A 13,211-nucleotide genomic window follows, 5' to 3' on the forward strand; every position below is an offset into this window, starting at 1 on the left:
TGTTGCCTTTTTCACCCACCATAACATATATATACATGTAGAGGTATCAGTACCGTGTTAGCCGTGCTTCAATAATCAAAAAATAAATAAATAGATGATACCGTTCTGTGGCTAACGAAACGCTTTTATTTGTGCGAGCTTTCGAGATACACTGTAACATTTAATGTAACATCGCCGGAAGAAGAGATCAATGTATCTCGAAAGCTTGCACAAATAAAAGCATTTCGTTAGCCACAGAACGGTATCATCTATTTATTTATTTTTTGATTATATATATATATATATATATACACACACACACACAGGGTTGTAGACCTTAATAAGTGAATCAACACTTAAACTGTAAAGTGCAGGTGGTTAGTGGAATCATAGGAGCAGCCTCTCTGCTCACAATGACACCAAGTCATCTGGAAATTGTCCCTCCAGTTGTGTTTATGTGGAATGAGCAGTAGAGGGTTGTAGCAATAAGCCAACTAGTTACCAAGCTAAGAGATCTGGTTAAGTACAGTTATAAGAAGTAAGATGATCATCTCTATGACCACTATTGGTAGTAATTGATGGATTAGTGTGGCCTCTCACTGTTAATGCTATACAGTAGGGCCCCGCTTCTCTGCGTTTCGCTTCTCGGTGATCTGCCAATACGGCGGTATCGAGAAGGGGGCCGCCATGTTTGCGCAAGCCGGGGACAGCCGAGGTCGCGCATGCGCAGAAGGGGGAGCGGCCGTGGTCGCTCATGTGCATAAGGTGGGGAGCGGCCGAGGTCGCGCATGCGCAGAAGGGGGGGAAGCGGCCGAGGTGGCGTATGCGCAGAAGGGGTAGGAAAAACAGAAAATCGCCGGTGGACAAGCAAATGCTATGTTCTGCTTTTCAGGGATTTTCGCTTTCCGGCAGCGGCCTTGAATGAAACCCACCGTATGAGTGGGGCCCTACTGTATATATCTCATAATATCAGAGATAAAGTCCATAGGGATCAGTACCCTTTATTGGTATATTAATAGCTGATGATAATAGTGAGTTTGCCTCTCACTGTTACTGCTACAAAAATCTCAAAGTGCCAGAGATAAGTCAATAGGGATCAGTACCCTCTACCAGTTTAGCTCATATCCTATGAAATCAACAAAGAACCAGAACATGAAACAACCACTCATCTGCTAGCAACCTTGTATCAGTTTTAGTAGTCACTTTGTTGCACTGTACATAGGGTTGTTCCCTGCTAACAGCACAAACAAGCAGTAGCTAAATCCCCCTTTCACAGACTTGCACTCTGCAGGGAACCGCTGGCGGATCAGGAACACCTCCGTTGGAAAGCTATTCCACGGATCAACCACCCTTTGCGTGAAGAAGTACGTCCTCGTGTATATATCACGGCTATGGAGATGGAGTTCTGTAGGCTACATCCAAGATTCCTTATCAATTCAATAAGAGGTCAATAAAACTCTTCCAAATGCCAAATAGTTTGTACTATTCCTAATTCTCACGAGTACATCCCGGCGATAACATTACAGAATTCCTCGGGGGGAACACATGCTCCAAGCAGCATTTCTTCCACTAGCTTGGCACATTGTGACCTGACCTGTTGGGGTCCTAATGATGTTAAAGAAGGGATCGCCCACATTTACCCACCCGTGAGTGGCGTGCAATGAGGTCTTTTTGCAGCATAGAGAACAAATGTTCATTAAGTTATCCATTTAGGGGGTTACAAAATCCTTACGGTATTTTGAGTTTCATTTCTAAACAGATATTTCCCAGGCTGGTATACATGGTCGTCACCATCATTTACATTTAACCCAACCACAGAAATTGAAAACCACCCAGAGTATCTGCACCAAAGGTGGTTACATAATGGTTTACTCCAGCCCCCACCCACTTTCATTACAGTTTCTGTGCCCGGAATGAGAGTACCCCAAGATATGGTAAACAAGAGAGTTGGCTCAGAAACCGTTCCCTAATTAAGTGTTCCAAGCACTATTTGTATTGGACTATGCACAGATTGGTTGACAGCCCAGGAAATGAGGGACTCACTTGACATTTGAGGACATTTCCTTGATCGAGTCTATAGTTTAAGTATATAAGGACTGATCGGTTTGTATCAGTCTATCCAAAGCCATCTAGAAGAATCCTACAGTACAGTCAGAGTTCTCTGTCAGCTGAGGTAAGAACTTGGTGTGTTGTTGACGTCAGCTCTATACAACGAAGACCAATTTTCAATGTATCAACTATTCCTTTCCCTCGATCCCCAGACTTTACTCGGGCATGAGTTATACGTATGTTGTTGTGTTTGTGGGTTTCTGCACATTGTTGTTCCTCATCTCTCACTCTTTAATTATGTTGTATACAGGTATCAGAAGCCAGGATGTTGAAGCTGTGGATCCTGGTGAATCTTGGGTTCCTGGCATGTATGGTCCAAACATCACAAGTACCGTACTGTTCATCACCAGAGCCATTGGTTCCACGTAAGTACAAAGTTCTCTTTCCAGGATAGATTTTCAGTGTCCTTCTTGTGGCTTCTCTTTCTTCACCGTGTTACTTTAAAGCTAACAAAGGCTCTCAAGTGTGAAACAATGATGCGATCCTTCCAGTGTGGCCGTTACCTGTATAATAAAGACACTTACTTCTACACAGGTCCAAAAGTGAAGGAAACACAGTATCTGGAATATTTAGGAAAGCTAGCCACATTGCATTATCCAGTCTTATGTACTTCTCTGAGCACAACTTATGCAGACGGTTTCTAGAGATTTTTGAACCAACACTAGTTTTTTTCCAAGACTGTGTGTACCTGTAGTCAGGCTAAAAGCAGAACTGGGAGTACGTAACTCCTGGGGTAGCAGTGAGGCCCATAGATATGCCTTCCTGGTAGCTGCAGCACTCATCTCAATAACTTTCCTCATTTTCAGCTATAACAGAGGGAATTTACACATACAAAGGCTCAATCGGACTCCAGAAGGGAGAAGCCGTGAATGTCGTATTGGGTCCCCTAAAGATTACCAAGTAAGTTGACCAGTCCCTTCTCGGTTAATGTAATAATGTTAACACGTTGATCGGTGGATGTTATTTCTCAGGGTGTTACAGTACATTTTACTGTGCAAAACCAGTGCAAAAAAAAAAAACACAGCAGAAAAGTAATCTCATTGTTTTTTATGCTATAAATCTCTTTTTCATTAGTTTTCCTCCAATTTTGGAGGTGGGAGAAGTTAGGACTCATTTGTTAGGATATATCCATCTTTCCAGCTCGGGTTCACGTGGTTCAGATACCCACAGCAGGGCCGGTGCAGTTTATTCTCTAAATGGTGTGACAATAATAAGACATTAGGAAGGGTTGTCCTAGTTCCATGGACGCCCTGAAAAGAAGCTGCAGATATTATATCCACTATTTTATTTTAACAATCACTCCAGAAGGAGGAGTGGTCCAGTGGTACCATGACCTGGAAGAGGGGGAGAAACGGGGGGGGGGGGGGGGGGGGGGTGAAGCTGTGTGTCTTTAACAGTAAAAAAAACCATCATTGTCTTTAGAAAATTAGTTACATAGTTACATATGTGATTACATAGTTACATATTTACATAGTTAGTTCCATAGGTAGTTAGTTCCATATTTACATCGTTACATAGTAGATGAGGTTGAAAAAAATTACTTATGTCCATCAAGTTCACCCTATACTGTAAAATATTACAATATTGAATGTTCAGTCCCAATTTGAAAAGACGTTTGTCCCAATGGAGCATGTAAATGTTGAACCTACATGAGTGCCGTGTATACTTGAGAACGGCATATAACGGATATGCTCAGTGTAGCCAACTAGGAACGCTGCAGTTCTAAGATACTTTTTAACGGAACCACAAGAGGGTTGTATAGATAGTGTGTGCTGATTGCAAAACCTCGCAGGTCTCTTTGTGGGTTTAGAAACAAAAAAGTGAAATAAAAAGATAGTTACTAGCCAGGAATACAAGTTACAAGGCTCTATATGAATAAAGCATGGTATAGATTCAGCAAATACCTGTCAGTGAGGTCTGTCCCGTTCCATATAAAAATGGGTGTTTGAAAAAGATGTGATTCTAAATTTAATGAGGTTACGAAAACCAAACAAGTCAGGTTTTCAAGATATCCCAGAGTCAGGACAGGTGGTTCAGATAGTATATTGAGCCAACTGTACTGAAGCAGGGGCCGATTTAGCCACCTGTGCTGAATCAGGGATATCTTGAAAACTTGCACTGTTGATGGGGCTTGAGGACTGGAGTTGAGCCCCCCCTCCCCCCCCCCCCAAGTTACACATTAAATGATGATAATCCTGATCAGGGCACTTTTGTAGTTTAATAAATACCCCCCAAGGCACTTTAGCAGTGTTGTGTCCCCAATGTTAGCAGTATCTCGGCTACTGGCTCAATGCGCTTGATATAAAACGTTCAGATAAATTCCCTCTCCGTGATCGTTATCGAGCCCTCGGGTCACAGAAATGCTGCGCATGCAACAGCCACGTGGCGTTTCTTGTATAGGGCTGACACTGTACACAGCGCTGTACATAGAATTCTGCAGGCACAAGGCGTCACTCTATGTTTGGCGTCTGAGGCACAGGGATATACAGTGACTCACCCAAGGAGACCTTACTCACTGAGCCGTGTCATTTAATGTGCCAGCCCCACAAGACACCGCTCACCTTATTGCACCTTGATCCGTTCCCCTCCTATTAACTCTTTGGCAGCAAGAGGAGCTTGCAATGCTCTAGCAATGAACAGGTTAATGTATCTTGGGTTATTTCAACATTTAGCAACTTGAAAGAAGCTTTATCTACCTAGGACTGGCCAGGTGATCCCTCCCCCGCCACCCTCCTCAACCCAGCCCCAATCCACCCAATAAACGTTACTTCCTTGACTATTAAAATGTTATTAGCTCAGTGGGCCATAAGCATAAATAAATGCATTTAGAAATAAGGGGATAATACCCGTGTTTCTAGTGCTACTTCCTACGTTTTATGATGAAACGTTATATTAAAATACCCTGTTAGTGTCTATTTAATGAGATCCTCCCACAGAGCGCAAGAACCTGGGAAGGGAGACGGGTTCCGTGTCTCCTGTTCCCATGTTGTAAATAAACAGACAATTCATGTTTAGGGCGTACACTTTCAGACCCTACAGGAAAAGAAAACCATTTAACTGATTATACAAATAACATTACACTCAATTCTAACTTGACAAACGACTTTGCGTTTCCCAGAAGGAAAACGTGTAATAATCTCTTTCATTTATCAGCATTGTTACCAAAACGGTCAACATAAAAACATTGACTATAACCCCTAAGCCCGGAGTCGCCCTCGACCTTGAAATTGAACTGGAAGTCACTCTGGGAAGTGATCAGTAAGTACATGTTCCAAACTGGGATGGGATCAGTAAGTACATGTTCCAAACTGGGATGGGATCAGTAAATACATGTTCCAAACTGGGATGGGATCAGTAAGTACATGTTCCATAATGGGATGGGATCAGTAAGTATATGTTCCAAACTGGGATGGGATCAGTAAATACATGTTCCAAAATGGGATGGGATCAGTAAGTATATGTTCCAAACTGGGATGGGATCAGTAAGTACATGTTCCAAACTGGGATGGGATCAGTAAGTACATGTTCCAAACTGGGATGGGATCAGTAAATACATGTTCCAAACTGGGATGGGATCAGTATGTACATGTTCTAAACTGGGATGGGATCAGTAAATACATGTTCCAAACTGGGATGGGATCAGTAAGTACATGTTCCAAACTGGGATGGGATCAGTAAGTACATGTTACAAACTGGGATGGTATCAGTAAGGGCATGCTCCAAACTGGGATGGGATCAGTAAGGGCATGTTCCAAACTGGGATAGGATCAGTAAATACATGTTCCAAACTGGGATGGGATCAGTAAGTACATGTTCCAAACTGGGATGGGATTGGTAAGTACATGTTCCAAACTGGGATGGGATCAGTAAATACATGTTCCAAACTGGGATGGGATCAGTAAGGGCATGCTCCAAACTGGGATGGGATCAGTAAGGGCATGTTCCAAACTGGGATGGGATCAGTAAATACATGTTCCAAACTGGGATGGGATCAGTAAGTACATGTTCCAAATTGGGATGGGATCAGTAAGTACATGTTACAAACTGGGATGGGATCAGTAAGGGCATGCTCCAAACTGGGATGGGATCAGTAAGGGCATGCTCCAAACTGAGATGGGACCAGTAAGGGCATGCTCCAAACTTGGATGATTTTTGATCTTTTTCTAAATGTTTCTGGATTATAAATCATTGTTCTGTAGCGAAACAGCTTTTCAGAAACACAGTGTAACAAGCTCACCATGTCACTCATAAATATATATATTTGTGTCAATATATTCCAAGGTGTTCAAACACACACAAATTGGTCATAAATCCCTTCTCAGAAGTACATCTTTTATCTGATGTAATATACATAAAAAATGGGATTTATAGATGTACTACGCATGTTCTAGTCATAGCTGCCCACTGTGTGCTAGGAATCAACCGCAGACTATAGAAAAGACCCATTATATGAATGCTGACCCCACTACAAAACCTCTGTGAACTTTACCCTTTATCTGGGAAGAATTGACTATGGACTATACTTCCTTCTTCATTGTGTAAGAAATGTATATTAACAAATCTCCACCGGCCATGGTTGGATGATAAGAGGTTAACAGATTTACCCTTTAGTCCATAGTCAATTCTCCCCAGATCATTCAGCCTGATAAAGCTGAAATAGGTTATTCTATAGGTCTAAAAAGGAATACCCCACAAATGACTGTACCCTATTGCTCCTACATGGGACCATGTTCAGGGAGATGCAGTGCCCAATTTCATTTGGTTTAGGTAGTTGGATTTGGATATCACTGTATGGCAGGATTTGAAAGAAAATACAATATATTAGGTAATCCACGGTCAGAGCTGCTAAACCTTTGCAGCATTTCAGTGCTATTGTGACCACGTGTGAAGTCTCAAAGGGGCAGCAAGGCAATTAGGGGTAATGATGTCATGTATTTATTATCATTATACATCCGCCATTTGTATTTTCACCTAGAGTTCCAGATATTAAGGTAATAGTGAAAGTCCAAGCAGCGATCAAAGTGGGAATAAAAAATGGCTGCGTTATTCTGATCATGGAGAAGCCGGACGACATTGCCGTTACAATTACGACATCGGGTCTGTAAGTACTTTTCTCACCAAACACTCACCTACCAAACCATTCATGTCCAAGTTTTAGGCAGAGATGAACTGAATAGTCGGACACTAAACAGGAAAGACAGGGACAATGAAACCAACGGGAACGATGCTGCCGACTGACACAAATTAAGGCGCACATGGTGAACAAATAAAAATACACAAGATTATATCCCTAAAGGGAGACTGTATTTTGAACAGATCCCACAGAAGATTTGCTTTTGTAACAGATTGCCGCCCCCTCCCCAATCTCAGATAGGGTCTCCCAGGTTACATAGGTCTGTGTGGTGCGTACCTGCTGGCAACAGGGGGCCCTGAGTCTCCTGCGTTGGCATGGGGAAGAACAGAACAGGCTTCTGGGGTGTGCACTGAGATGTACTCACGGTGACAGCGCCTCCATCTCCTGCAGGCCCCAGACATATGGGGTGGAATCCCTACAGTAGAACTCCCCTCCCAGGGATGAGAGATTCCAGTCTCACACAGCCGTGTCTTTTAAATCAGGAACACTTTATTCCCACTGCACACTATACACAGGGACAGCAGTTCAGGCGTACCCCTACAGGATGACTCTGGCCATTCTCTCCCAGTCAGGGCCCTAGAAGCAGGCCTGGCTCTTCCACTACCGCCTGGCGAGGTAGTGGGAACAGTCTACCAGCCTCTCCCAGAGGGAGGGCCTCAAGCCTGCCAGGTCCCTGACAGCTCGGTTGGGTAAGATTCAGCTCCTCTCAGGGTAGGAGCAACACTACGAATAACAGGAAATGCTTCTCCCAAAGTCAGAGCTGCAGGACAGCCCCCTGTCCCTTATTGGACACAGACTGAACTGCATGCCTTCTCTGACTCAGAGAGCTGCAAATGCAGGGAAAACCCATGATTAGTCCTGGCAAACTTGCCCATACCAGGGTTTGCTGCGCAGGAGGAGGACAGAAAATAGCCAAAAACCTATCAGGGCTACACTTTCTTATATAGCCCACATCTCATCTATTAATGATGAATGTGAGCACCTGAAAGGTGGCAGGATATTTATCTGTAAAAACTATTAATAAGTAACACGTTCTTCCCATGACACTTAGCTCCTCTTATAGATTAAACATTTCAATTTTGGAAGGGCTTGTAGTACTCCGTGGAACAAGCATTCCTTGGTATGTATAATATATGTATATTTCCTTCTGTTAGTGGAGTTCTTGACCCGTTATCTGGCGCGCTGACGACACTACTCAACGGCGTCTTCCAAAAAATGGTAAGTTTTAATTCCAAGAACTTGCAAGCACCTAGTAATTACATCTTCCCACACACGTGTATATGTGCAGGGGCTGCCGCACCACAAGAGTGCCTGTTCAGTGGGGCATTTCCTGTTTCATTCAGACTTTAGATTTCTTGTCACGCGCTAAAATCAATTCCGTGTAATGATTGTAACATTTTTTTTTATAATAGCAAGCGTCTGTGCGTGTGTATTGTTGTAACATGATTGCACAAAGACACCACACACACAGGAATATAACAACACCTTCTCCTATGTGGTGACATATCTGGAGTACAGAAGGGCGATTTTTATTTTTTGCGAATCGGACATTTCCTTTGCGTTTTTTGTATTTTTTTTTTAACTGGTGATCCATCCGCGGATCCTGCAATCCTTCGGGTTGGATTTCTAAAATCCGCCAGCGGATTGCGGAATCCCGCAGATGGATCGTGGCAATCCGCCAGCGTGTTGTATCCGAATGGCGGTTTTGGGTTCGGATTGTGAATGGCAAACTCGGGGGGAAACAGATTCACCTAAATCTAGTCTGGACATATAATTCTCCGCTGTGAATGGTGTTTTATTAAACGTTCCTGTTACCAGCCCGGGCGCGCGTCATTATAATGGAACATGTGCCATGGCGTTTGTTATTCTGTTGCAGATTTACGGCATCATGCAGCAGGTGGTCACCGTCGCCAACGTGAATTTGGCAGCAATTCTAGGTACAAATCATTGCTTATAGACGAATGCTTAAGGACTAACGTGACGTGTTTAAGTGGTTACATCTGTGTGACTGCCACGTCATAACCGGACACCAAGACGTATTTTTTACATGTTAAAGTTAGTTTGTAAAAACGGAGGGGCTTGGGGTCGGTGCGGTGTCTTTTGTTCTTATGATATTCCTGTGTCCGGCAAACTCTGCAGAGGCGCCAGGATAATGACAGACAGCAAGAAGGGGATGAGGAGAGACAGCAAGGAGAGGATGAAGACAGACAGCAAAAAGGGGCAGAGGAGAGGGAGAAGGAGAGAAAGCAAGGAGAGGAGACAGAGATACAGCAGGAGATGGAAAGAGATAGGAAGGTGTGGAGAGGAGATTAGACTGCATGGAGGGGAGGAGATGGAGGGATGACAAATAGGGAATTTAGAGGGGTATTCTCTTTTTCGGAAGGATCGAACAAATAGAAGGTGAGGTGGAGTATGTCTATATGTTAAACCAGATCTAAAACCTATTATAAGGGATGATGTCTATGAAGGGAATGATGAAAATGTAGAGACCTTGTGGATAGAAATTAGCAGTGGAGGTAAAAGTATAAAGAAAATGTTTATTTAGCCACATTGGTTTTGACTTAATTCTTTTATACTTATTACCCAGGGGTATACACTGATAAGTGTGTTTTTCTAACAATGTTTTAAAGACTGCCCATTTATCTTCTACATTTTTCCCTGCAAAAACATCATCCCATTGTATTACTACTAGATTAGACCTCAGTTTATTAAAATCTGCCTTTCTAAAGTTTAAAGTCTTTGTTGAACCCAAGTAATCTGTTTTTTGATAATTTATTTCAAATGAGACCATGTTATGATCACTGTTACCCAAATGTTCCAGGACTTGAATATTTGTCATTACTTCTACATTGTTTGATATGACCAAATCCAGAACTGGATCTTTAAGCACCCCCAAAAACCTGTTTCCTTTTGTTGTAACGCTAATCTCATTGCCCCAGTCTATGTCTGGATAATTAAAATCCCCCATTATGCAAACATGACCCAGTTTTGATGCCTTCTCCATTTGCAAATGTATTTTAGCTTCCTCAATCTCACAGATATTTGGGGGTTTATAGCATATTCCCACAAACATTTTCTTTATACTTTTACCTCCACTGCTAATTTCTATCCACAAGGTCTCTACATTTTCATCATTCCCTTCATAGACATCATCCCTTATAATAGGTTTTAGATCTGGTTTAACATATACTGTAGACATACTCCACCTCCCCTTCTATTTGTTCGATCCTTCCGAAAAAGAGAATACCCCTCTAAATTCCCTATTTTTCATCCCTCCATCTCCTCCCCTCCATGCAGTCTAATCTCCTCTCCACACCTTCCTATCTCTTTCCATCTCCTGCTGTATCTCTGTCTCCTCTCCTTGCTTTCTCTCCTTCTCCCTCTCCTCTGCCCCTTTTTGCTGTCTGTCTTCATTCTCTCCTTGCTGTCTCTCCTCATCCCCTTCTTGCTGTCTGTCTTCTCATCTCCTTGCTGTCTCTCCTCCTCCCCTCCTTGCTGTCTGTCTCCTCCTCTCCTTGCTGTCTCTCCTCCTCTCCTCACTGTCTTTCCTCCCCTCCTTGCTGTCTGTCTCCTCCTCTCCTTGCTGTCTCTCCTGCTCCTCTCCTTGCTGTCTCTCCTCCTCTCCTTGCTGTTTCTCCTCTCCTTGCTATCTTTCCTCCCCTCCTTCCTCCTCTCCTTGCTGTCTCTTCTCCTCTCCTTGCTGTCTCTCCTCTCCTCTCCTTGCTGTTTCTCCTCCCCTCCTTGCTGTCTTTCCTCCCCTCCTTCCTCCTCTTCTCGAGGAGGCATTCTGGTTGCTGCAGACATCCTTAGCTTATTGTTACATTGTTGCTTAGCAACCCTGTAACAACTGAACCTTTGTATGGAAACACACCTAAGGCCAAGTCCCCGCTAGCGCTGAGAGGGCGGCGCTTGCGTCGGGGATTTACATATATAAATATATGTAAGTCCCCGCTCACGCGGTGCGCGCAGCGCTCGTGCACACATGCTCACCTGCGATCGGCGCTTAGGTAAACAAAAAACCTATACTTACCCGCGCGCTTAACTACCCGCAATGCCCCCCCCCCATCCCCCGCGTACAAGCAGGACACCCGGCACTCATGCTTGGAGCGCTCTCCAAACATGAGCGTGCTCAGCGCTAGCGGGACTTAGCCTAAGCGATATATATAACACACACACATAGATACTCCTCAAAGTCTGAATCTTTTCTGAACCTAAACTGAACCAGGACACAAACCCCAAAAAAGCTGGAGAACACACGCATGGCCGCACCGCACACGTCACCCCTCGCCCACACGGACATCTTCATCCATGCTCTCACACCCGTCGCTCAATCTGTTCAGTTGCACCGCTTCTTAACTTGTCGACTCTCTCTTACTTTACAGTGAATCTCCCTATCGGTGAAAATGGCCTGATCAGTTACTCTTTCCTGTCGGTGGACCTGACTGAAGATCCTTCTTTGTAGAGGTTCTGGTATCTAGGGTGCAGCCCCTAGTCAATAAGAACACGGAGCAAATTCTCTTCCAGATTTAATCAGAGACAAGTTCAGAGCACAGCATCACAGCGTCAAATTATACAGGCATCTTTAGTACAGGTTATGGATGGAGAATTATTCAATTATAGGCAGTTGTAAATCCTAACATGAGTCTGATAATTCTAACATCTCTAATAATTCTGAAGTCTCCTCCCACAAGTCCACATCTTTATACCCTATTATCGGATTTCCGTAAAGACAAAAATGGACTTGTTTTTCCCAAACTTGTTACTTTTCCAGGTGTTCCGCATCAAATTATATCATACATTCCTAATGTGTCTCATCCTCATTATTTTTTAACCCGTCTAACCTTTCTTGATACCTGGCCTAATTGGCAATATCCTGTTTTTCCAATTAACCTTATTTTTGTGATATGCTTGAACTTCATCCCAGAATTTTATCTCTTAATGGTCATACATTTTGGCACGATATATTGGAAAGTTGAGAGGCCCTCTTGATTATATTTTCAGGAATATTTTTCCTTTCCTTTTTAACTTCATATGTACCAGATAGTTATAAAGAGACAATATGGCGTCTCTCTGGTTTTAGATATACATGTAAGAATAGTGTGCAAAAGATCTTTATATTTCAGAATATGTGAAGAGATCTCATACTATATCTCTTTATGAGTTTCAGGTTTGGCTTTCTTTTGTCTAGTTAATATCACACCATTCTTCAGTCCCCCCTTTAGTTCATAAACGAACCTGCATTAATGAACTACCCTTTTGTTCCTCTGAATACAAAAGATCTCCGAGTCTCATGGGCGTCCGCTATGAGGCTTCGAGTAGATCCCACCAAACCTTTCAACTTACAGTACAAATACAGAAGTATGACAAACATTAAAATCATAGATAAAAAGAGTACGATTATAGGGTGCAACATAAAATGTTGTACACCTGCACCTATTCCCTTGTTTGGTCCTTTCTGTAGTACAGATGTCCACCAGGAAATGTCCTGTGACTCATATTCCTTTCGTATGTGTAACAATTCCTTAGTATTGTGGTCTAGGACTACCTTGGCTTGTCCTAACTCTTTGTAACCTCTGTCAATTACTTCTTTCAGATTGTCGGCTTCAATCAACCATTGGTACATTTCTTTCCCAAAACCAAGATGTTCCACCCAACCTTTTGGTCTATAGTATTCAAGATTGTGTGTGCTATTTTGTATTATTGGGGCTCTAATAATACCATAACGTCCTTTCATCAGGATGGTTGTGTTCAGAGTACACCACAAACCTTTCTCAACCCACTTTATTACTGAACAATCATGTGTGTGGATTTCTTGTGGTCCATACATCTCCTGATTCCAACAGAATTTTCCTGCCCCTAAATACCAAACAGGAGTTAAGGGAGAGTTAGTAACCCTAACTGTGCATTTGTCTTTCTGCCAACATTCTGTATTCATACTCTATCACCTTCAATAACCATTATTGTCCATGCAGATTCGTCAGTGGAGTTT

The 13,211-nt window shown here is 43.0% G+C and overlaps 1 protein-coding gene across 1 annotated transcript; it reads left to right on the plus strand.

The window, feature by feature from the left end:
- The first annotated feature begins 2,079 nt into the window (after positions 1-2,079).
- LOC142475812 (uncharacterized) lies at positions 2,080-11,836 on the plus strand. The gene is made up of 8 exons (XM_075581544.1): positions 2,080-2,152; positions 2,339-2,453; positions 2,895-2,988; positions 5,242-5,346; positions 7,064-7,189; positions 8,377-8,440; positions 9,099-9,159; positions 11,605-11,836. The coding sequence occupies exons 2-8, from the start codon at positions 2,354-2,356 to the stop codon at positions 11,682-11,684; spliced, it is 630 nt and encodes a 209-aa protein (XP_075437659.1). The 5' UTR covers positions 2,080-2,152; positions 2,339-2,353; the 3' UTR covers positions 11,685-11,836.
- The last annotated feature ends 1,375 nt before the right edge of the window (positions 11,837-13,211 follow it).

Source organism: Ascaphus truei, unplaced genomic scaffold, assembly GCF_040206685.1.
Source record: "Ascaphus truei isolate aAscTru1 unplaced genomic scaffold, aAscTru1.hap1 HAP1_SCAFFOLD_1399, whole genome shotgun sequence".
In the NCBI taxonomy this organism is placed as follows: Eukaryota; Metazoa; Chordata; class Amphibia; order Anura; family Ascaphidae; genus Ascaphus; species Ascaphus truei.